Raw genomic sequence first — 23,016 nt, 5'->3', positions numbered from 1 at the left:
TCAAAACCATCATTGGCGTTATTTTGACCATTTCATTGTTGAAAACAGCTATATCCACAGCGGTCAGATATTAGAATGGTCGGTTATTTAGATTATACTTCTTTACCTAGCTTCTATTAGTGTCTATTTATTACTTCAGATCTTTTCTGGAGATCTAGTGAGCCCTCGGATAGATTCTTATAGACTTGGATTTAACCTCCTAATTGCCCCCAAGCCTTCAACTCGACAACAGAAGTTGCAACATCCGCGTCAGATGACACTTACTTGCGGCCACATGTTAGTATGACTAGGCAGTCTTCGGAACAAACCCATTCGCAACAGAGTGATAGTATCCATACCGCTCGGCTCAATGGTAGGTATGACTTCGCGCACATTTATACATATAATGGAGATACATCACTAGAAATAAGTTCATTTCGCGACAAAGACGAACTTCCAATACACAAACCCCCCAAGATGAATCTTTGCAACGCTTTGTTTGGTTTATGGTCTCATAATACTAAGTTAACAATCTACAAATACTTTTTATGAGACCACATTGCATGAATACCTTTTGCAGTGAGATTGAGGCTTTCCCCTGTGAACAGACGGTTAACGATTAGCCGTTTCGGTTGACAGTTATGCTTTCCTTTCAGCAAATTTAACTTTCCACTCTGAGACTGAAACCCCTCACATAAAATCGAGCTTTGTGAGGTAAACATTTTTAATTTACGCATACTTTCCGCCCGCATGCGAACCTTTTTAACGTCAGCCCGGCAGATCAATATGTCCATCATCGGGGATACAAAGAAATCAAGAGCCATTAACAGCGACAGTCTGGATCCAGTTAATCGCTGAAGCAACGTTAATGTCATCAAGTATCATTATTGGAGCCGAAAGCGACTAGCGCCTCGGTACCCCCAGAGATTATTCGTACACTATCGTGTCGTCCTCGAGTCGTATCAAAATCATCTCAGTATGTGCCGTTCAACCATATGTCCTGACAATAACATGTAAACACACCCGTTGCGCGAGTTTCAAACTGGCATTTGCTGAATGCCTTTATTTCTCTGCTCCTTCCCAAGTCTTCAGGTCACCCTTCACCTCTCGGAAAATCCCTCGCCAGTTGCCAATCTCGTTCTCATTGCGCTTGCGCCTGCTGAATGCTGTGCGTCTGAAGCTGACGAACCAGACCATAAACCAGTACGTAGCGGCAGCCATCGAGGCGACGGCGGCAACCCAAGACATGGCGACGAAGGGGCCGCCCGCCTTAATTTGCATGCCGAATGCATCCATTGACTTGCCCAACATGCTTTTCCCTCCATAGATGATTCCGGTCGTAACCGCCGCAAAGGCAGGAAGTGCGATAGACCCAATCAGGGAGAAGAAAAGTGAAATCAGGACTAATATGCGATGGAATCCGACTAGGAGAATGGGCAGCGTCGCGAGGAGAACTAAGCCGGTGGAGATGCACCCGATAATGAGGAGGGCAAGCATGGCCTTGGCACCGACACTGGCTATGTTGACAACCTGATCAAGAGTTCCCCCCAATGCTGCAACGAGCGGTACGGAGACGTTGGCAGTTCCGACAACGAAGGAGGATGGGATGGAGTCGGTGATGTTTCGCAGGCCTGTTATTCCGAATCAGTAAATAGCACCTCCAAACGCATATCATGGCAGTGAATACACACCAGCTCCCTTGTTTCCGTAGCTTTCGCAAGAAGTGACGGAAGCCTTGCTGTTTGGGTCGTTCTCATTGTCGTAAGTGGCTTCGCACATTTTGGTCAAGTACAGGCGGTAATCATCTTTGACGCCCAAGAGCTGTGTTAAATTGCCGACAAGCTGTCCCTGAATATCCTGAATGCCTTCGCCAATCTGGTTGGTGATGTTTCCGAGCAATCCACCCAAGGCGTTGCCGATTCCTTGTGTGATGCCGGTAGGATCATTCGGTTGCGGGAGCCCAGGGAGTCCCGGTAGTCCGGGGAGACCACCATTGCTGTTTCCGCCGCCGTTTCCGTTGGTGTTGTTTGCTGCTTTGACTTGAACTATGTCTTGGCCGACTTTTGATGTATTTAGCTAGGAGCAATAGTTAGCAAATAATGGCCAAAGACAATACAGTGTCGCATTTACCGATATGAAGTAGTTGTTTCCTGCATTGCTCGTGCTAGTGCCAGCAGCTAATAGTACGATTGAAAGTGCGACGGCAACAGCCGAAGCAATAATAGGAATAATGGCAGATATACGGCCGCCGATGCCGAGCATTGTGTCAACTTTTGGCTGTCGAGTTCGAATTATGATGGTTGGTGATTTCGTTTAGGTTGGCATTAAAAGTAGACTTCGTGCAAAAGCTGAAATATAGAAATGATTATTTGACATCTGCTACTATGGAGTATGGTTCGGGAGCGAGTCCCCCTTAATATGCCTTTGATGCGCATCGAGAAACTTTCGATCGTGGGACCTGTCAATACGTCATGCAACGTCCCAACAGGAGCGCATTGGGACGAAACACTGGGATGAATCTTGAAAGCCTCAAATATCGTCCAGGGATGGCCGTAGGTCAGCAGTCTAGATCTCACATCCTCAAAGGTGCGGCGTTGTCTGGGAGTTTCAGGGGTGTAGCTTGCCGTAACAGCGAGGGTCTTACCGCAACGGGCATCCCATGAGAAACTAATGTCATGCCCGCAACGGGCGGACGCATAACGTCCAATAGATTGATGGCCCCGACGAGGAAGAATATACTTTGCATACAGTTAATGCTCCTTTGTGCGTGCGTTACACATAACGGTCGCTAGGCAAGGCTAGGACTGGGCTGTCTGCCCACGGACTCATCGTTGAACGTCGTCGAACGTCGTCGAATCGATTTTCGCCGTGTTCGTACCCGTATTGCAGGGATCTTGTGGACGTGCTGGCTCTTTTCTAGTGCAGATCATGACCTAGAAAAGTTCTGCATTACCCGCATTTCGATCTTGATCGTTTATATTTTAACGTCGGTTCACCGAAAAGCATCACCGTTAAGCTTTGGCGGTGACACCATTTCCGTGTGCTCCAGTAGCTCTTTCCGGCAGCTACTTCCAAACGTAATTGAGAAGTTGTTGAAAACACTACAATAAATCGGTCAAAATCGAGCCTTGATTGCGATTTTGCTGGTGTGGGTGGTGTTTTTGTCGTCATCGTCCGAACTAGCTAACGCCATACCCAACGTCTGAGCATCCGATGGTGCTGCCTCCGATCACACAGGGTGCCACACAAACTAGACTATCTTAACGTTATCGGGACTCATTGATGACTACATTTGCGACTTGTTCCAGCTCCCCGCGTCCATTTCCCGCTGTGGAGGTGATGTTATCGCCACCGTATCGACATGGTGCAAGTTGCATGGACATCTCCAGAAATATGACGATTTAAACAGTTTCGACTGATTAACTCGCGAGGGGCCGACATCTACCAGTCTGACTATTCTGATTGAAACAGAATAGCTTCGTGAAGAGCATCAATATCATTGGCACGGGCGACCGGTAAGATCTCTGCGTCCTGCGGTACATTTTGATATCGACTTTAGTTTCCAGGTTTACGAGTTAGTTGCATCGATACTACTAAGACGTTGAGATGCTTCAGTGTGATAGACATATGCACCGTTTTCTATGTCTTGAAATATATTCCCTCTGGTCTTGGTTCAACTTTGACGATGTCGCTCGCAGTTGGGCCGTCAAACTAGCTCCTGGCATCAGAGGAGTATTTTATTACATTGCTCTTGTAACTCTGCACAGGCAAGATATTATGTAACTAGAGGTCTATTACATGGCGGCCCAACTACGCACTACACTCCTTCTGAAATGAGTACTTAAAATCGGAAGTGCTTTTCAAAACCAGCTCACGGACGTAGAATAACAGTGGCCGTGAGCTTTACGAAGTATGCATTGGCTTCTTACAAGTGCCTTGATCAAGCACTCGACACGGAAGCAGAATACGGTGTGGGATGTGGGTGACAGTCGCCATTCCTCTAAAGAGTTTCGGTTTCCAGACCCGAATACGCAAAATGACGGCTGTAGTAAGAGCCTTCTCGGTGCCAAATCGCATTCCAATTTGATGTGATATCATTCTTGACGATGTAGCGGCATCGGCAATAATGCGGAATGCCCGGATGTAACATGCTCATCTGGATATGGCGTGCATGAGTAGGTCCTACATGCTCATCTCATAAACTATCTGCTCTGCGAAACGGGTCAGCATATCGCAGCATTCGGCATCAATCCATTAAATGTGCATCTGTTGTCGGCTTGTACGGTAGTAGTTCAACGATCGCATAGCAAGGTCTATCTCTTCTTGGATCGTCTTCAACAAAACCCGGGCATCAAACGGAGCCCGTAACTGCCGCGATTGCGCCGTGGAGCATCGTGGAGGCGCATAAACATGCTCATTTCAAGCGGGCATTTCGGAGCATATGCATCCCTCTTTAGGTGCAATGCCGTCCGCAGCTCAAAAATGACTGGATTCGGCCGAAGCCCCTTTCATTTATCACAATTCTTCTACAAATTCAAATCGTATGGCATGGCAAATTCCCACGTTGCTCAGAGTTATGGGTAAGGTGAGGGAGGGAAGGTGAAAATGTTCAAGGATCTGGCCCCCAGCCCGCTTCTGCCCGGTGATAAAGCCCTTTCCCCGGCACGTGTCTGGCAAATACGGGTATTCAAACCGGATGCGCATACTTACCCTGTCCATGCCGTCCGTAAACCCATTTTCAGTCTCCACCCATCACCGAGCCAAGCCCATCTTCAACCCCGCACCCGTCTATACTTCTACTTCATTGCCAAGATTCCCGAATCATGGCCTCCGCCTCCGCCCAAAATCCGGCGGTGGACCTCCGTCCGGCAAAGACCGATGTGATTCTCCGTCCCGCAACCCACGATGATGTCGGCGCCCTCGCGGCCATCGCCGACGCTGCGTTCCGGACGGACTCGCACACCCAGCTGAAGGCGGCCTTCCGCGGCCATGAGGATTTCCCGAATGGGATGAGCATGGCGTTAAAGGCTTGGGTAGATCATCCCAAGGTTGATGTCATCGTCGCCGAAGATTCGACCAGTGGACGGCCTATTGGCTGGGTTGGATGGGTTCGAAGGGGCTTCCCCGGCGACACGGACCTGCCCCTCTCTGGGCCAGAGGAGGAACCGCGCGCTGATGCAGCACCCAGCAAAATAACGAAAACGATCAAGGATCTCGAGGGCCTCACAAACGATTCGATGGAGTATTGGGTCAAAAGGTTCATGCCCGAAGGTTGCAAGTGCAGGTTCATCTGCTCCTACGTGGTTCACCCAGACTACCAGTCCAGAGGCGTCGGGTCACGCCTGATGAAATGGGGCACGGACAAGGCAGATCGCGAGCCAGGAGTGTACTGTTGGGTCCAGTCTTCCATGGGCGGTAAGTCCGCGTTCGAACGGCAGGGTTTCCGAGAGGCCGGGAGGCTGGAGGCTAGTCTTGACGAATTCGCCGAGGGCAAGATACCAGGCGAGGCCTACGAACATGCCACAGGGAGTCAGGACACTTGGGGCAAGTACGTCTGGGTTTATATGAGAAGAGAGGCAAGAGCATGAAGACAGAATGCCCCCACACGATGTAATGCATTTTGATGTAGACTAAAACCACATTGGTTCGCAAGCCGTGCAAATTTTGAGCCGTCTACAGCCCAAAGAGTTTGCACACCGCCAAAAGCCCCCAGCCCCCAGCCAACGGGGTCAGCAAATCCTGAACTATCATGGAGTCCGAGATAGCATCATTGAAATCCTTCATCATGGGGACCTTGGGTTTGGAAACCCAAAAGGAGCGCATGTACTGATGGCCATACGCCAAGCCGGCAGCAAGCATGATGGGCCAGCCCACGGTAAATACGCCCCGCCCGTTTGGCACAAAAAGAGAGAACGCGACACCACTGATGGCAGATAGGAGACACTGCGCGGTTATGTCAGTGAAGCACTCATATCATGGGGTGTAGTCTAGGGTTGACCTACGCCAACGAAGCCTGCTCCAACGGTATATCGGGTCTCCCACAGTGTATTCTCCGCCGTCCTGCTCCATTCAGCCGCTTTCTTCGCCCTTGCTTCATACCTGAGTAATTTGGGTATGGAATCCGCCGAGTAAAAGAGTGCGAATCCGCTGGCCAGGGCGATGAGGATGCCCAGCACGTTTGTCGGAAATGCCATGTTTGGAAAGAGGTGCGTGGTCTCTTAGCCTTTGTTCTGGTGGGCGTTGTGTATATTGAATCCTTCCTGAAGAACGTCTTGTGCTCTTTGATACTTGTGCCAAATCAGTTTGACAACATTCAGGCTTTGACATTGTTTATAAAGAACATGCACGGGAGCTCACATGCAGAGGGCAAAGGGTCCTGGGGCATGGTGCGGTGACGTCATCGTCGTTAGCCGGCGCACGAACGGCAGACTCTAGCCGGCTTTGGTCGTCTAGCTGTGGAATGTTCGCAAATAATCATGGGACGGATAGCGCAGGACACGCTCTGGCCCATTTGGAATCGAACCGGCTTCTCTTGCGAGAACCTTATAGCTGCCATGGCAGATATTCGTGAGCTCATAATTTTCATCATCGATTAAACGTGTTCTGGAGTTTTCAAAAAGCGAAACACCAACAAAAGAGGTGGAGGACCACTGCAAAGTGATCAGTCGATTATTCAGCCATACTCTCTATCGTACGGCTCTCTACATTCAATCCGGCACTCCTGACATCGTCATACGTCCCGTTAGAGACGCTCACTAAGCATCCACGACTGCAGCATCCAGCAGTCGAGTACGCCTGCCATGCAAAAAGCAAAAGACACCTCATATTCCATCCTGGGCTGCAGACCCATCATAATACTAACCCGACGGTCCAAGTCCAACGTCGGGGTCAGCTGCCTGGTCACAGCTGGTAAGTCATGATGGCCAATCTCTTCTTCACGCGCGACCTGCGCTGTCGTTGTCTTCACTTCTCTAGCTCCTACCGTTTCGGTCGTAGGTCCTTGACATAGAAATCTAGCTTGTCGGAGTGGTAGACATGGCCGGGTGGGTTCTTTGCCCCGGTGTACAAGTTGTCAATGGAGTGCTGGTGGAATGTTTCAGATTTGGTACATTGAAGGATATGAGTGAGACCCGGGGGGTTGGTGAGGCGGAAGATGCCATATCTATTACTCGTGTTAGCAATGGTTCCAACATCATCAGGGCGGCGGAACTTGCGATGGAGTATGCCTCGGTGAACAAACGATGGCAATACTCTCCGGCATCATGACCTGGTATCCGGCCTGTGTGTGTAGGTCTCGCGAACTCATGAAGCAAGTCTGCGTGGGGTGCGTGTGAATCCATCCCACCATCAGAAGGTCCTCATTGATGCAATAATCGAGCATCCCCGACTCGTTCTCCGTCTCGCATGTGTCGGACGTACTCTTCTGCTCAGGGATGAGCAAACAACTTATGAATAGCGCGTTGTTAACCGGCCGTCCACAAAGAATGCCACACATCTCCAGCCCCTTGCGGGTGTTGTCCGAAGCAATGTCGAGAAATGCCTCCTTGAGCTGTGTCGGGAGGAATACGGGCCGGATAGGATCCCCGTTTTCAAGATAGGCCGCCGGACGAAATGTAAGACGCTCCTTTGCCGGAGGCGGGACAACTTCCTCTTTGGCGGGCAACTCGGGAACGTCCCTGTGCAGTGTATCAAGCGTTGGAAGCGGCTTGTATGACGGTAAGGGCTCCTTGCCCGGTATCATCGGTGCTGCCGCATCAAGTTCCTGCCGTAATGGTGTGAAATCTTCCTTTGGCGGCTTGGGCGGTTGAGACTGTTGTGGTGTATATGCGCGCTGTGGCTCGAGAGGGGCTGCCTCCCATTCCACTGCTCTCGGTCTTGAGATGGACGGGTAGTTGTACGAATGGCTATGGGGCGCTCGAGGAGGAAGCACTTGGCTCTGGTGAACGGGGCCGCGTGTATCTGGGAGGTTGTTCTCGTCTCCCCCTCCGTCGGTGCCGTCAAGTCGGCGTCGTGTTGCCTCAATCTGCCTCCTGATCTCCTCTTCGTCTGTGGCTGGGTTGCCGAACTGCTCCCAGTCATCCCAGCGGCCGCCCTTCCGACGTTCCTGTTCCTCTTCCTCGCTAACACCGGCCTGTCGCGTTGCTTTCCTCGCAGCGTCTCGTCGTTTGAAGTCTCGTTGTGCCAGGGACACGGCTAGCTCCTGATTATCAGCGGCGTCAAGGATCTTGGCATTGCCGGACAAGGTCGGGTCTCGGGCAGCAAACTCGTCATAGCTCGAGGGTCTTTTGTTGGATTCCTCGTTCGCTTTCTGTTTCGACGCATTCATCAACTGCCATTCATTGTAGTCGCGGTCAATCTGTGGTTTTAGTTCCTCCAACAACCCAAACACGTCCTTCTGCTGGCGGCTGAATAGTGGTTTCGTGAGGGCCTTATTTTCGGGCTGTTTGGCGTCGGGGTGTGTCTTGAGGTGGTTGAGGACGAGAATCGAGTGCCGCCATAGCATCTGGTATGCCTTTCGAATGTCGCGATCTTGAAGCGCAAACGTCGCCTGCGTCGCATGTCAGCGTTTGCAGGACAGAAACCAAGCAGGATCTGGCACAAACCTCTTGGAATAGAGTATCGGCAGAGCGAGCCCAATATTTGAAGGGGATGGTTGTCCGAAATTCGAAATCCTCCGCCGCGTTGGTGATCTCCTTAATGCTCATGGGCCGCGCAGGGCGCGGGCTGGAGGGGCCGTTCATCGTAGTGGTAGATCGGTGTGTTGGGAGCTCTTCAATGACCGCTACGTAGAGCCTCGGGACTCAAAATGATGTCGCTGATGGCGAGAAACACCTTTCAGGTGGTATTTGGCATTGTTTTAGGGTTGGGAGCCAATAGTGGCAGCCTTGAGGCAGCAGAGATCGAGCATCCGGTCAAGATGTCTGGAGGGTTTCGTCCCAGGGGACCGTATGACGAAGCACTAGGCCAGCCACGGGTGGCTGAAGCACCCCGCCATGGGGACCGACAAGGTCCGCACTAAGGAGGGGCAATGACCAGACATCGAAACCTGGGCCTTATTCAGACTTCCATCACGTGGAGACGAGGTCAGACACGTGACACGTCTCTTGCCAATGCTTACCTAAACTTACCTTAGCTGCCAGCAAGGTGAGTAGTGGTGAGCCCAAGATCAACAGCGATTGACCTAAAGCTGACAGTCGGCGGGAGTATCCGGGTCAATATCTCAGCTCTAATTTACTTCCGAATTGTCCATCCTCCTTGAGGATGAGCGGACAAATAACCTCCCTCCTAGAACCTGAACACTTTTCTCATTGCCAAGACAGGGGAAAAAATTCAACAATGGCCAAGGTCTCATTGGGCAGCAAAAGCAACGTCATCTCGCCCGTATTTCCGTTCGATTTACGAGCCGTCTCGTTTGCCCGCCAACGCAACGGAGGCATGGGCGTGGCTCGCCTCATTCAAATATCGGGAAATGTCGGAATGCACCCAATTTTCGCAATAAACCTGCCAACAACCAAGCGCCCAGACGGGCCGGTGAACCCGGCAGTCCAACCTCCGTTCCTGGTTGCATCGCACTGATCCTCTCGCGGCTCGAGTCTCAACATGGCATCATGCTTGGGTGCTTCCACCGCCTGCTTGAACCGGGTCGAATGTCCCTGACGTGCATGCTTCGAGGCGAGCGCACCCCCACGCCTCCGCTAGTCGCCGGTGAGCGAGAGCAAGTGAGATCTTGGGCGGTCTGGCGTCCGTCCGTCGGGAGACCTCTCTATTACTATGCGGTACCTCCCTTCACACCAGTCGATGTCTCAAGCTGAGGGCGTGGCGGTGCCGAGTCGTCAGGTTATCAGCTATCGCATCTTGCGATCCCGCAAAATCTGACGGCGAGATGGCTTGATGTTTTTTGCGGGAATGTGGAGGAAATGCCACCTAATGCCCTTTTCCGCCTTGCCGTGAAGTGTTGACGGGGGGCACACCGGTCATCTCCCGCGAAGACTGGGTACCACAAACTGGCTAGTCGCGGCGATTCTTGGGACCTTGCCATGTGTTCGCCCGAACATGGCAGATTCAGGGATGGCCACAATCGCGTCCTGCATTGCTGGGCCATCCTGGAAGAATCTCCCCATGAGGCCACAAGGCTACAATCCCGTTGAGATTTAAGGAGAGGTTTTCCTCTCTGATGATGCCCAGCCTCTCCAGTCTTGTATGATTGTAACATTCATCTCCAACGTACTATTCGTATATAAACCGGAAGCAATCACACGCCAAGTCCCTTACCCAACATCAAGTCTATCGTCAAGCACTATTACAACTCGCATCACCATGTCTTCCACCACTTGTAGAAGTGAGTTGCTCTAGTTACAGCACAGCCAACCTGGTAACTAACCACAGAACAGAAAGCATCGACAACACCATGTCGCATTTTACCCTAAGCATAGGCAAGGCATCGGTCCAAAACAGTGTCTCTCTCTGGACAACCCTTTCACAGTGCTACAACGAGATCGCCAAGACTTTCAACCTACAGGACCCAGAGGGCATCCTCTCCACCCAAGACAGTATCTCCAAGGTCGTCCACGCAACCTTTGATCACGACGAGCACGGTCTGATCGAGCAGAACTCGTCATCGATGCTCAACTACCTCGACGACGCGGCCAAGGCGCACATGCTCGCCCAGGCCATCGCCGGCATGGTCGCCTTCTTTCAGAAGCTGGCTGCTCACCATTACGGTCCCATTACAAACGCCAGCTTCGACCGCGAGGTTCAGCGCTTCGCCGAGTGCGAGCTGCGCTCCGCCATGATTCGCAAGATCGAGGAGAGCCGCATCTTTGGCCGCTGCTACACCAAGAGCCAGATCGCGGACCTCATCATGGGCGCCGTCGAGGGCAAGGTGAACGACGCCGAGTTTACGTCTGAGGACGAGTACCAAAATGCCATCGGCTGGGCGACGGAGCTGCCCGCGCGTAATATGGGCTTGCCTTGGGGGTTTTCCATCATGGCTCTGAACTGAGGAAGATGATACTATCATGACCGCTTAATGAAATTGGGAACTCGGGTGGTAACATCACCACCAGGAATGGCGCATTAGCATGGCGTTTTTTTTAGGGAATCTTGTCGGAGCATTGCTGGGTATAATTCATAGTCCTAGTAGTTTCGTTACTGTATCACCACTCATGCCAGACCTCAATCCTCCCGTTGTCATCGTCATCGTCATCATGCCTTCTTGCCTTGACCAGCCGCAGCCTGTGCGCTGGTTTGAATCTGAATGATCTCGCCCTTCTTCTTCTCAAGCTTGCCCTGTGCTTCCTGAATCTGAGTCTCGTGTCTCTCACTGGCGGAAAAAATCAGTAAGCGAGGTTTTGATAGCTGGAGGGGAGTCATGATGCACGCACATCTCCTTGGTAATGAAGTCCAGGCGACCTTTTACAGTGCTCTCGGCCTCTATCTTGTCCTGCTTCAGCAACACGGGGCCGACAAGCTTGTAAATCTGCTCGCCATCCTTGAGCTTGTCGAATTCCTGGGGGATGCATCAGCCATGTGGTCGTTGCAGTTGGACAATAGGGCTCACCTCTTTCACACCAAGGTTCTCCTGCTTCTGGGCCTCAAGTTTTTGCCGCGACTGAACGGCACTCTGGAGTTCTGACAGGAGGTTAGCGAAAATCCAAATGACGTCGGTTGACCAAAGGTACCTTGTTGCAGCGCAGTGTACTCTTCTGAAAGCTTTTGCAGCTTAGCCTGAACCTCAGCCATCGTTGAGTAAGTGTGAGGGGCTTAGTGAGAGAAAAAAAAACCGAGTCCGAAGTTGTGGATGAGTAAAGCCGCCGGCAAAAATCCCGGAATTAGCTCAACGGTTGCAGTTTGAGACGTTTCTGGGAATCAGACGTTATACAATGCCAAGTCCTTGAGAATTATTCGTTTGTTTCGACTTTCGGGCGGTGGTCTGAAGGAGGATACTTGGTACTTTGACCCAGCGTGAATGCTGCGTTGGTGACAGACTCTCATAATACTGGTTAGATGCAAAAATAGAACCCCACATTTCGAATAATCGAGGATCGGCGGAGAGCGAGGCTAGAACCAGATGAGAGCGCAAGAGGGAGAGATGTTTTAAACTATTTCTTTCTTTGCCCTTCTTGACATTTTAAATATTATTTGTCAGCGATATCAGACGCACAATCACTAACTATCAATGGATGAACCAAATGATCACCCAGCTGAATCTCATATTTGTTATATTTGACAAAGAATGCATAAGCAGTAAAATGCATATATACAGCTTAATGCATACAGACATAATAAGATCCCCACCCCCACTACCTCTCAGGCCCAAGTCACCTCCATTAGCGTTAGTATCCATCACGAACTGCCCAGGCAACGTCACAGAATCCACGCCCGCAACTGCCTCGAGGTCCCAACCAGCCAACCACCCAACCTTATAGCCGTCTATTCCAAGTAGTGACGAAATTTCTTGGGCTCGATCGAATTTCCCTCTGTTAATCTAGTATTTATTCAGAAGCGAATCGCAGCGCCAACCCAAACGAGAGCCAGACAGGCACAAAGAGACAGAGAGAGAGCTTTCCCCGCTCTTTCCATCTTATCACGAATCCCACCTCTTCCTCACGGCACGACAACCCACGAAGAACATATACAGCGAACACAATGTCGGGCATCACAGACTTCCTCGGCCGTGCCATCAGCACGGTCAAGCAGGCCATCGACGCTGACAACGCCGCCGACTACGAAAAGGCCTTCCAACTATACACAAAGTCGCTCGAGCTCTTCGTCCTCGCTGTCAAGTGGGAGAAGAACCCCAAGTCCAAGGAGCTCATTCGCCAGAAGACAGCCGAATACATGGACCGCGCCGAAAAACTCAAAACCTACCTCGCAGAGGCGGAGAGTAAAAAGAGCGGCGGGGGTGGCGGCAACAAATCCGGGGCTATAGGCGTCAATGGCGGCGGCAAGGGCAAGGCGAACGCCGACGATGGCGACGAGGACAACAAGAAGCTGCGCAACGCCTTGAGCGGCGCCATTCTGCAGGAGCGGCCCAACGTGCGGTGGGACGATGTCGCCGGTCTTGAGGGCGCCAAGGATGTGCTGAAAGAGGCCGTTGTGCTACCTATCAAGTTCCCTTCGCTGTTCCAGGGCAAGCGCCAAGCGTGGAAGGGTATTCTTCTCTACGGTCCCCCGGGAACGGGTAAGAGTTATCTGGCCAAGGCGGTCGCGACAGAAGCAAACAGCACGTTCTTCAGTGTCAGCAGTTCCGACCTTGTGAGCAAGTGGATGGGAGAGAGTGAAAGGTCAGTCAATCGCGAAAATGAAGCACGATGCGACGGCATTTTAACTATAGTGTAACAGACTCGTCAAGGCGCTATTCACCATGGCGAGAGAAAACAAGCCCTCGGTTCTCTTCATCGATGAAATCGACGCCCTGTGCGGTCCCCGTGGCGAGGGCGAGTCCGAGGCCTCGAGGCGTATTAAGACGGAGCTTCTGGTGCAGATGGACGGTGTCGGTAATGACAGCAAGGGCATTCTGGTTCTGGGTGCGACAAACATCCCGTGGCAACTCGACGCCGCCATCCGACGACGTTTCCAGCGCCGCGTTCACATTGGTCTCCCCGACGTGAACGGTCGCGCGCGCATGTTCAAGCTTGCCGTCGGCGATACGGAAACAAACCTCCAGGCCGATGACTACCGCGTCCTAGCCGAGATGTCTGACGGGTTCTCCGGCAGTGATATCGCCAACGTGGTGCAGCAAGCGTTGATGGGGCCGGTGCGCAAGATTATCCAGGCCACGCACTTCAAACCGGTACGTAATGCACAAGCATGTCCTTTCTTGGAACCAATACGGTACAATTTGAACTTCATGCTGACTCGCCCCAGGTCATGGTCGATGGTGTTAAGAAACTTACGCCGTGCTCGCCTGGCGACCCGGATGCCAAGGAGATGACCTACCACGACGTCGACTCGGAGGAGCTGATGGCGCCCATCATTGAGCTCAAGGATTTCAAGCAGGCCCTCAGAGACTCGCACCCTACCGTGTCCGACGACGACGCATCCAAGCAAATAGAGTGGACAAACGAGTTTGGCAGCGAGGGCGCGTGAGCCGGTCCCTTTATCCAGGAATAGAAGACAGACAAGAGTGTATCCGTCACGGTGGTGGTCTACCCTTAGCTATGTTGACGTCTGGGAGTTATTCAGGAGACAGCCAATGGAATCATGAGAAAGAGACCAGACGATGAGGAGGAAGAGAGAGCGCGCACAGCGATGACGATGACGAGGAGAGCTAGTGGGGTTTCTCCTACATTTATTGTTTTTTGTGTTGAGATGAAAGTATGGAAAGAAACAGATCATGGGATGGACGGCTGTGTCGAAAGTTGGGGGCGTCCTCTGGCGTTGAAACGGCCGGCATTGGGTGGGGGAAATATCAACCGCGTTTTTTTATCATCATCTCTGTATTTGTTGCATTGCGGCTTTATCACTAAAGCGTGAACAAAAAGTGGCAGCAAGCAAAGAAAGGCTTCTAATTATTCTTCTTCTTGTTTCTTCCAAATCCGATGTTGATTCATTCCCGGGGATTCATTCTTGTTTGCACGTCAATCCAGAACGATGAACTCAGTAAGCATGGAGCAAGATGGGTGGGGCGGTGTCTGTTTTTGGATGTGATTGTTCCTGGGCCAGTTCAAATCGGCATACTTGTCTGTCTCTCTATCTTTCTATCTCTCTCGTGTTGAGGAATTCTCTTTTGAGAGGACACGAGGAAAGGTCCAAGGCAAGTGGAAAGAGATGAATGAAGCAGATGGGCAGACGAAAGACCCATCAGGCAGGACTGATAATGCCCACTCTATTTAATTTGTTCGGACAATAAATCCAACAACAACATATAGAAAATGGCATTTGCCAGCTTGGTACGCCTTGAGCTACGAACTAAGGCAGTTTTGGAAGAGCGACAGGACGAAAGTCATCGGCAACAGGCTCGTTTGACGGCACACGAGGTAGACCTCTCATGACCTCACAAAGCTAAGACGGGACAGGCGGAGAACAGGAGGGATCTGATGGACACTTGCTTTTCCCCTAATCTTAAAAAAAAAAAATAACCCAAACGGCCCCCCAGCGTCATGATGGGAAACCATTCAGGCATTTTCTGGGGTATGGGTTTTGGTGTTCTTCAACTGTACATACACACATAGATGATGCATTAACATTTTAGCCCAAACTCCGAGCCCGGTTTCATTTCCCCAATAAACTCCCAGAGAGCAACAAAAAGAGACGAAAGACGAGACAAGCCGATTTGCCAGAGACCTATGTGCCGCCGACCTACACAGTAGACAGGGAAAAAAGAGAAGGTGTTTGAAACAGAGAAGTAACCAGTGAGAGCGGAGGGGCCAGAGGGCTCCCTTTACTCATCCTTGGACTTCTTCTTCTTCTTCTTCTTTTCCCCGTCAGCCTTTTCGGGCTCGGCGCCGACTCCGGACTCGCGCTTGCGCTTCTTCTCCTTGTCCTTCTTGTCCTTCTTATCCTTCTTCTCCTTCTTCTCCTTCTTCTCCTTCTTGACCTCACTGGCGACGGCATCAACCATCTCCGTGTCGTCAAGTGCGACGTCACCCTCGACCTGCTCCAAGACGGAGGCCTTTAATGCTGTGTTAGTCTCTTGTTTCACTTCAGGGGGTGATAGAAACTCTTACCATGACATCGGCGTTCTTGGCGGGCTTCTTGCCGGTGGCGTAGAACTCAAGACGGTCCTCGACCTGCTGGCGGAGAGCCTCACCGTACTTGGTGGTGGGGTTCTCGGTGTAGTTGTCGATACGGCTGGCAATACTGCACTTGTTGGCGAGGTAACGCGAGATGCGACCCTTGTTCTTGACGGCGGCCTTGCCGATGAAGCTGCTGTGGTAGATGAGACCGTACTTGGGCGTGTTGCTCTTGGTCTTGAGCGCGCGGAAGAGAGCCTTCTCGGCGCCAAGAATCTGCAGCGTCGAGGCAGGGTACTTGCTCAGGTTCGTCAAGGAGCCGGCGTGCGAGATCAGCTTGGCGGCAACGGGCGTGCCAATGAGGGTCTGCAGGTTGGGCGCGACGATGGACATCTTCTTGTCGAGGTAGTTGGCGGTCGAGCGGCGGGCCTCGGCCTGCTGGACGACGGCCTCGGCGAAGCCCTTGACGATCTCGAGATCGGCGGGCGTGATGGTCAGACCCATGGAGACCTTGGCGGCATCAATGATGGCCTGGGCCTTCTCTCCGTCCTCCTCAACGAGGGCAGCAATGTCGTGCAGCTTGTCGTCGGTGAGAGTAGCCTTGTCGCCGATGGCAAGGACGAGCTTGGCGTAGGTGAGGTTGTCCGAGACAATCTTGACGAGCTCGGGGAAGTGCCAGCCGTACCACTCGCGGACGCGCATGAAGAACTGGTTGACGCCCTTGTCCTGGAACTCGACGGTGGCGCTGGCCTGGATGACGTGGTTGTCGTTCTTGGTGGTGCTGAACTTCACCTTGGCGCGGGAGTAAGAGTGGCCCAGACCAAGACCGGCAGCGGTCGAGTCGCCAGTCTGCAGGCCCTTGAGGAGGCGGTCGGCGTGCAGGCGGACGCCGCGGAGGAGGTCGCCAGCGACCTCTGAGGTCTCGGAGGTTTCGCAGTCGACGCCAGGGAAGGTGCTCTTGATCACGGAGGCCAGGTTCTTCTCGGCCACAGCGACAGTGATTCTGCTCTTCTTGCCGCTAGTCTGGGGAAGGTTGAGCTCAAGGACGGACTTGAGGTGGTCGGTCATAAGACCCTCGGAGATGTGGTTGATCTCGTCCAGAGCCTGCTTTCCGGTGCTACAGGAGACGTTTTGTTAGCCATTGGTCCTTTTCATCTTCTGCTTCTCGGTCTGCGTTCTCCACCGTCTCCTCTCCATCTCGAGACGCGCTTAATGCAGCAGTCGCGCAACCCACACAAGAAGTCGCAAATTGGGGGAAGTCCTACTCGAAGGGAGTGAAGTTGACGAGCTTGACCATCTTGCCGAAGCGAGCGAGGTCAGCCATGCTCTCCTGGGCCTCCTTCTGGCGCAGGCCAATGCTGTCGGGCTGGTGCTCGATGTGGAACACACCGTAGCCCATGGGCGCCTCGTAGAGGAGGTAGTTGATCGCGGCCATTTTGAAAGTCGGCTCTTGTCTCTCTGTCTCTAGGGGAGAAGTTAAAGTCGTGGGGACCGACAATCGAGCCTCGCGCGGGTTTTGTGGGTGGGCAGAGGCAAGGCAGGTGTCTCGAGACGAAGTCAAAGTCAAGAGTCGGATTTTTTTTCTTCAATTTTTCCCCCCCACTGGTGTCAATTGGAAATTTTTCTGGAGCTCCAAAAGCTGACGCTCGGGCCAGCTTCAGGCAGTGTGGGTGGTGGGAGGGTCACGTGTGCTCCAGAATACTCGGCCTCAAGCGAGGCCGGCTGCCGACGATGGCAGTGGTGGGGCAGGGACCTGCGGCGTGAGGCTGTGCCACGATGTACATGTCAGTGGGCAGCCAGGCGTACTATCTCTGCGAGACTTTGCGGCAGGCCGGATTGATTACAAGACGATGAGCATCATTAAGTAATTTTAGATACCTTCCAAATGAGTTGAATTGAATCCATCTACTTTATTTGGCTGTGAATCTCTTTCTGAGTCGTCTGCTTTACCTACGCTGGTGGTGGTGGTGCCCCTATGTGCTTCTACGCCCGCATGTGTTCGGCCTGTTAATGAATGAAGCCTCGCGGCTCTGGAGTTCCACCACTTTCCTCTACTCCAGCTCATGGGTCACTGGTTTTAGACGGTACTATAGCCATGTTCAAGTATTTTCTGGTTCATTAAAGAAAACCAGGGTGGTTCGATGAATTTTTATTGTGATTAATAGATCATACGCAATTCATCTAAGGTAGCCAGTAAAATGTACTTTAAGTACGCATGACCTGAACACCATCGTGAAAAACAGGTTGGCTGGAAATCACAAGAGACAAACAGAATAATAGTAATACACTGGATTTGGATAAAAGCAGTCTTTGATTTTGCTCTTGACTTGAGAGTGACGGCTAAAGACAGTGGCAGCCACTAACTCATCTTTGGGTCTCACAAGTAACGCCGAAGCACGGTTGAAAGCATGGCGAAAACGGGCACCGGTAGCAACGCTTGATTGACTACGTTAATACCGTACAAAGTTGGTAAGGGAAGTTGAGGTACCGTCCGACCGCCCGTAAAGTAGCACGGAGCCAAACATCTGATATCTAGCAATAATGGAAACTTAACAGCAACAGACAGCATGGTTGTACTGATACGGGCCATTACCAAATATATTTAAAACACACAGCCTTACGTGGATTCTCAACATGATCAACTTGTACTTTGTCATTACACATTACGCATTATTAGCTAAACTATATATACAACGTCCGAGTCCATGGCACTCAAAATGAGACTATGGTAGTGCCGTGCGATCTGTACTCAAGTAGCGCAGAAACCCTTTCAAGCAGCACGTCTGCTCCTGGTTCGCGATGCAATCCCGCCTCCGGTTGCCTTGGCCACTCCGTTGGCAACGGCCTGAGCGGCCTCTCCGTTTGCCAAAGGCGCCGCATCAACCTTGGATACCTCCTCGATCGTCTCCATGGGCTCAACCTCCGAGTCCTCAGCCTCGGATCTGTCATCCTGCTTGACGTCATGGAAGACGTAGCGGTATCCAATTCGGACCAGGAAGAACAGCCAAAAGAGGTTGAGTGACTGGAGAAGACCGAGGAGACTGAAGGTGATGACCTTGGCGATCCAGCACTTGTACTGCTCAGTCTCCCAGTTGAGCTCGTAGGGGCCGACAGTGTGGAACTCGGTGAGGATGGACCAGAGAATCTTAAGGTTGATGACGTGACGCAGGTAGATCCATGAGGCCAGAGACAGGCAATACCAGGGCCCAGTAATAGGGCTGTCGATGTAGTTGAACGTTTTGGACAACTGCAAGAAGAGGAGCGAGTTAGTCACGGGCATCAACTGAGAGGGAAAGGAACACCTTGAAGCAACTTACAGCCATGAAAAAGTCGCTAATGTCGTGAGTCAAGTACACAGCGATGCCCATGTACGTAAAGTGAAACCGGTAGCTCAGACCAATGAGCGACAGAGTCACGATGTGATGCGCCACAAGCTCATAGTAGTCCTTGCGAGGCTTTTCCATGCCAAGCAGCATGACCAGCGCCTGCTGCGCCCAGTATGCCGCCTCGAACAAGTAATAAAACTTGACGATAGCCTCGTGGGTCTTGTGCGGGAACGCCTCGTACATGCCAGTGGTGTTGAAGTACCACACCGGTGTGCGACTCATGACGTAAAGGCCGAAGGGGCCGAGGATGCCGAAGTAGATGCCGGTGTACGCCTGCTCCATGAAGCGCAACTGCTTACCGCGAGAGCGGATTCCGAAAGACTTGGCCAGCGGGCGGAGGAGCTCCTGCATGATGAACTCGCGGGTGAAGGTCAAGACGGTAGCATAGAAGATGACGAAGGCAATGTCCCAGAGTCCCTTGCCATACTGCGCAGGGGCGTCGGCATCAGCATCGAGGCCTTGCTGGGGGATCTTGTAGGAGAGGAAGATGAAGTGGTGGATGACATTGGACTCGGTGGGATTGACGGCGTAGAGGGAGAGGAATGCGAGGATGAGGACCAGAGGCGTGGTCCAGGTGTGCTTGACGGCGATGTGCTTGCAGCGGCGGAGGAGGGCGCGGGCCTTGCTGCGCTTGGAGAGCTTGTCGAGCTTCTCCTGCTTGGTGGGCTGGCTATGGCCTCGCACGCTCGACTTTCTTCGTCGGCGGGTCACGATCTGGTCCTTGCCGGTCGTTGCCGGCGCGGGCTGGGCCATGGGGGATTCGGGCGCAGTCATTGTCGCGGCAGATGCTGCGGGAGACGCGGAGGAACAACACTCTACGGTGTAAGGGGGGGTTGTTGGTGGTGAGGCCGAAGGAGGGCTGCAACCGAGATAGAGAGCTCAGGGCAGAATCAGAAGTCGCGCGCTTTCGCGGTTGATGAGTGAGACAGACGAGAGTCGATCAATACCTGTCGAGTAGGAGATTAAAAGGCGGGAGGCAGGAGGAGAACCTAAGGAGGCGGTTGTCGGGGTTTTTTCAACCAATTTCCCCCGTGGCTTGAATAGAGGGTGAATTAGAGTGGGTAAGATCAATTTTAAGGCCGACATGGGGGGGTTAATTCTCACCAGTGAAACCGGCAGCGAATCGCGTCCTCCGACGTTCCGCGGATGACCTGCGGCTGCACCGAACTTTCCCTTTTTTTGCAGGTCCACCCTGTCAGAATCCACGGACAGCGCAAGACGTCTTGTGTGCGAGGGAAGGGTTTCTCCCCCCCTTTCTCTTTGATTGAAGGATGACCTTGGAAAAAAGAAGCAAGCTGCTGGGCTTCTTTACCGTAGATTCCGTGGCTCCGAGCCTGGACACTGGGTGCAATTGATATGCTTGCACCATGTACATAGTATACACTCAGTTTGGGACGTGTTTTAAGAAGCCGGAGACTTTGTGGGAGCGATTCCCCGACACACTGTCCGCATCAGGCTGGACGGTCTGCATTCCTACAGCAGCAGCAACTCTCATCCTTGGTTCTGGGCGCGGTGCATTGTCCGAGCTACTGGGGAAAGAAGCCCATTGTTGAGATTTCGGCAGACAAAGCAATATACAGATGGGGCTTGGTTGTCTAGGCGATTTGTCGCCAACCAAGAAGTCGATCCCTGAACCAGGGTGCGAAGTTGTCTGTCGTTGTCGTCGCATCGCCGATACATGCTATCTCAACATTTTTCATCTCATGTCATCGCACTTGGCCCATCCATCCATCCCATGACGATGCACAGGCTGTCAGGCTGTCTGTCTGTCTGTCACCGCCCCCGACGTCCCGCTGCTAGCTCACCTCAGCGCGCGGAAGTGCCGGCACTCAACGGCTGGACATGTGCACTCCACATGCAAAGATCTGTCCCGGCTTCGAGAAAGGTACTGACAACCAGGTATCTTTTTTGACTTACATAAGGTGTCTGAGGTAAGCAAAAGGACGGGAGGGAGGCAGCCATTAGAAGGGAAGTACCCCAGCTTTGTAGTTCGCAGCCGCAGTACTTCCGACCTGCAGATCACCCGCCGCCGCCCGCGCCACGCATAGTCGGCCTGGCACCAAGCCTAAGTCGCAGGGGCTGTTGTGGGCGCTGACGACAACTCGCGCCTCCTTCAGCTCCAAGCTCCAGTAGCAGCGCGTGGCATTGCGGCGCATGTTACAGCATCCATAGAGGAGCGCAGCTGGCGAAGTGGTGAGGGGCGGTGTTTTACTCGTATTTGCAGCTGCCATTTGTTCAGCGCGGGGCTCTCTGGAGCTGCATCGCCGCCAAACAGCTTCCTGTTAGCAATAAGAACTGCCATCTTCCCTCCAGCCAGTCCGCTCCTTTTTGCTAGTAGCATCTCCCTTCTGTGACTATCATTGAAAGTCAGGTTTCGGTGACAAAAAGTTCAGCTGTATGCATATTGCACGCTCGACGACCCTCATCACTTCAGCAGTCGTTCTGCTGGCCACCATCTTCCTGGCGCACACCTACACAGATCTCTTCTCCCGTCTACCTATCCTTTCCTCGAAACCACCAGACAAGATGGGTGGCGGTCCAGGCCAAGGCTTCCGTTCGGTAGCCTACTTTGTCAATTGGTATGCCAACAGTCGTCTCCAATGGTGTTCCCCTCAAGCTATGCCCAGCTAACACCATGCCTGCAGGGCAATCTATGCCCGCAAGCATCGCCCTCAAGACCTCCCCGTCGAGAACCTCACTCACATCCTCTACGCCTTCGCCAATGTTCGCTCGGATTCGGGAGAAGTCCATCTGACGGACGGCTGGGCTGATACAGACATCCACTGGGAAGGCGACAGCTGGAACGACGTTGGTACCAACCTCTACGGCTGCCTCAAGCAGCTCAACCTCCTCAAGCGCAGGAATCGCAACCTCAAGATCCTGCTGTCTGTCGGCGGCTGGACCTACTCCTCCAACTTCAAGAACCCAGCGAGCACCCCGCAGGGCCGCGACACTTTTGCCCGCAGCTGTGTTGACCTCATCAAGAACCTCGGCTTCGACGGGTACGTTTGATCTCTAAACCCTTTGCAGGGGGGCCCACTCCTGTATAATCTATAAGCCGTACACAATTCTGACCGAGTGATACAGCATCGACATTGACTGGGAATATCCCCAATCTCCGGAAGAGGCATCCGACTTCGTGGCCTTGCTCCAGGCGGTCCGCACCGCCATGAACCAGTACGCCTCCACATTGCCAGAATGGTATCACTTTGAACTATCTGTGGCCTGCCCCGCTGGTGCGCAGAACTACCAGAAGCTCGACCTCCCCGGCATGGATGCCCTCCTCGATTTCTGGAACCTAATGGCGTATGACTACGCCGGTTCGTGGGACAGCTTGGCGGGTCACCAGGCGAACCTGCAGCCGTGCAGCCGGAACCCGAGATCCACACCTTTCAGCACCGCCGCAGCGCTGGCGCATTACACCTCCAACGGCGTATCGCCGGACAAGATTGTGCTTGGCATGCCACTTTACGGCCGTGCCTTTGAGAACACAGACGGTCCTGGTGCGCCATACTCGGGCGTCGGCGAAGGTAGCTGGGAGAATGGTGTGTTCGATTACAAGGTACTGCCTCTACCGGGGGCGCAAGAGTTCCACGATGAGGAGACGGGCGCGAGTTACTCGTATGACGCAAGCCAGAGGAAGATGGTGACCTACGATACGGTGCACATGGCACGGAGGAAGGCGGAATACATCAAGGGATGGGGCCTGGGAGGGGCTATGTGGTGGGAGAGCAGTGCTGATAAGCCAGGTCCGGAATCTCTTATCGGGAACGTCGTGCACACCCTCGGTGGTCCGCACAGTTTGTTGAGGCAGGACAACTGCATCACATATCCCGAGACCAAGTACGACAACTTGAGGAATGGATTTCCGGATCAGTAAGAAAGACGGCAAATAAATGGAAGTTTCAAAATGAGCTTGCCCAGTAGCTGGCATACACAATATCACAGGTAATAGCTGGGAACACATGTGGAGG

The 23,016-nt window shown here is 52.7% G+C and overlaps 10 protein-coding genes across 10 annotated transcripts; 4 read left to right on the top strand and 6 right to left on the bottom strand.

Annotated features, from left to right (window-relative positions):
• Positions 1–1,041: 1,041 nt before the first annotated feature.
• Positions 1,042–2,241, bottom strand: EsH8_VI_000818 (uncharacterized protein; the record flags this gene model as incomplete). Its single annotated transcript, XM_083272071.1, has 3 exons — positions 1,042–1,610; positions 1,671–2,055; positions 2,110–2,241. The coding sequence occupies 3 exons, from the start codon at positions 2,239–2,241 to the stop codon at positions 1,042–1,044; spliced, it is 1,086 nt and encodes a 361-aa protein (XP_083127245.1).
• A 2,561-nt stretch (positions 2,242–4,802) lies between these two features.
• EsH8_VI_000817 (GNAT family N-acetyltransferase) lies at positions 4,803–5,567 on the top strand (the record flags this gene model as incomplete). Its single annotated transcript, XM_083272070.1, has 1 exon — positions 4,803–5,567. One exon carries the CDS (start codon positions 4,803–4,805, stop codon positions 5,565–5,567), a length of 765 nt encoding a protein of 254 aa, XP_083127244.1.
• Positions 5,568–5,652: 85 nt separating this feature from the next.
• On the bottom strand, positions 5,653–6,173 carry EsH8_VI_000816 (uncharacterized protein; the record flags this gene model as incomplete). Its single annotated transcript, XM_083272069.1, has 2 exons — positions 5,653–5,922; positions 5,982–6,173. 2 exons carry the CDS (start codon positions 6,171–6,173, stop codon positions 5,653–5,655), a joined length of 462 nt encoding a protein of 153 aa, XP_083127243.1.
• Positions 6,174–6,957: 784 nt separating this feature from the next.
• Positions 6,958–8,720, bottom strand: EsH8_VI_000815 (AMSH-like ubiquitin thioesterase; the record flags this gene model as incomplete). Its single annotated transcript, XM_083272068.1, has 3 exons — positions 6,958–7,141; positions 7,194–8,527; positions 8,583–8,720. The coding sequence occupies 3 exons, from the start codon at positions 8,718–8,720 to the stop codon at positions 6,958–6,960; spliced, it is 1,656 nt and encodes a 551-aa protein (XP_083127242.1).
• A 1,576-nt stretch (positions 8,721–10,296) lies between these two features.
• Positions 10,297–10,981, top strand: EsH8_VI_000814 (uncharacterized protein; the record flags this gene model as incomplete). The annotated part of the gene is made up of 2 exons (XM_083272067.1): positions 10,297–10,318; positions 10,371–10,981. The coding sequence occupies 2 exons, from the start codon at positions 10,297–10,299 to the stop codon at positions 10,979–10,981; spliced, it is 633 nt and encodes a 210-aa protein (XP_083127241.1).
• Positions 10,982–11,184: 203 nt separating this feature from the next.
• EsH8_VI_000813 (tubulin-binding prefolding complex subunit YKE2) lies at positions 11,185–11,721 on the bottom strand (the record flags this gene model as incomplete). The annotated part of the gene is made up of 4 exons (XM_083272066.1): positions 11,185–11,302; positions 11,364–11,488; positions 11,540–11,610; positions 11,661–11,721. 4 exons carry the CDS (start codon positions 11,719–11,721, stop codon positions 11,185–11,187), a joined length of 375 nt encoding a protein of 124 aa, XP_083127240.1.
• A 906-nt stretch (positions 11,722–12,627) lies between these two features.
• EsH8_VI_000812 (AAA family ATPase VPS4) lies at positions 12,628–14,070 on the top strand (the record flags this gene model as incomplete). The annotated part of the gene is made up of 3 exons (XM_083272065.1): positions 12,628–13,265; positions 13,324–13,774; positions 13,849–14,070. The coding sequence occupies 3 exons, from the start codon at positions 12,628–12,630 to the stop codon at positions 14,068–14,070; spliced, it is 1,311 nt and encodes a 436-aa protein (XP_083127239.1).
• Positions 14,071–15,364: 1,294 nt separating this feature from the next.
• On the bottom strand, positions 15,365–17,091 carry EsH8_VI_000811 (snoRNP complex protein NOP56; the record flags this gene model as incomplete). Its single annotated transcript, XM_083272064.1, has 3 exons — positions 15,365–15,595; positions 15,651–16,773; positions 16,922–17,091. The coding sequence occupies 3 exons, from the start codon at positions 17,089–17,091 to the stop codon at positions 15,365–15,367; spliced, it is 1,524 nt and encodes a 507-aa protein (XP_083127238.1).
• A 1,335-nt stretch (positions 17,092–18,426) lies between these two features.
• On the bottom strand, positions 18,427–19,816 carry EsH8_VI_000810 (uncharacterized protein; the record flags this gene model as incomplete). Its single annotated transcript, XM_083272063.1, has 2 exons — positions 18,427–18,903; positions 18,974–19,816. The coding sequence occupies 2 exons, from the start codon at positions 19,814–19,816 to the stop codon at positions 18,427–18,429; spliced, it is 1,320 nt and encodes a 439-aa protein (XP_083127237.1).
• Positions 19,817–21,439: 1,623 nt separating this feature from the next.
• EsH8_VI_000809 (glycoside hydrolase superfamily) lies at positions 21,440–22,922 on the top strand (the record flags this gene model as incomplete). The annotated part of the gene is made up of 3 exons (XM_083272062.1): positions 21,440–21,621; positions 21,688–22,044; positions 22,130–22,922. The coding sequence occupies 3 exons, from the start codon at positions 21,440–21,442 to the stop codon at positions 22,920–22,922; spliced, it is 1,332 nt and encodes a 443-aa protein (XP_083127236.1).
• Positions 22,923–23,016: the final 94 nt, after the last annotated feature.

This window comes from Colletotrichum jinshuiense, chromosome 6 (assembly GCF_051148585.1).
Source record: "Colletotrichum jinshuiense chromosome 6, complete sequence".
NCBI classification, from domain to species: domain Eukaryota; kingdom Fungi; phylum Ascomycota; class Sordariomycetes; order Glomerellales; family Glomerellaceae; genus Colletotrichum; species Colletotrichum jinshuiense.
This window is presented reverse-complemented; position numbering and strand designations above follow the sequence as displayed.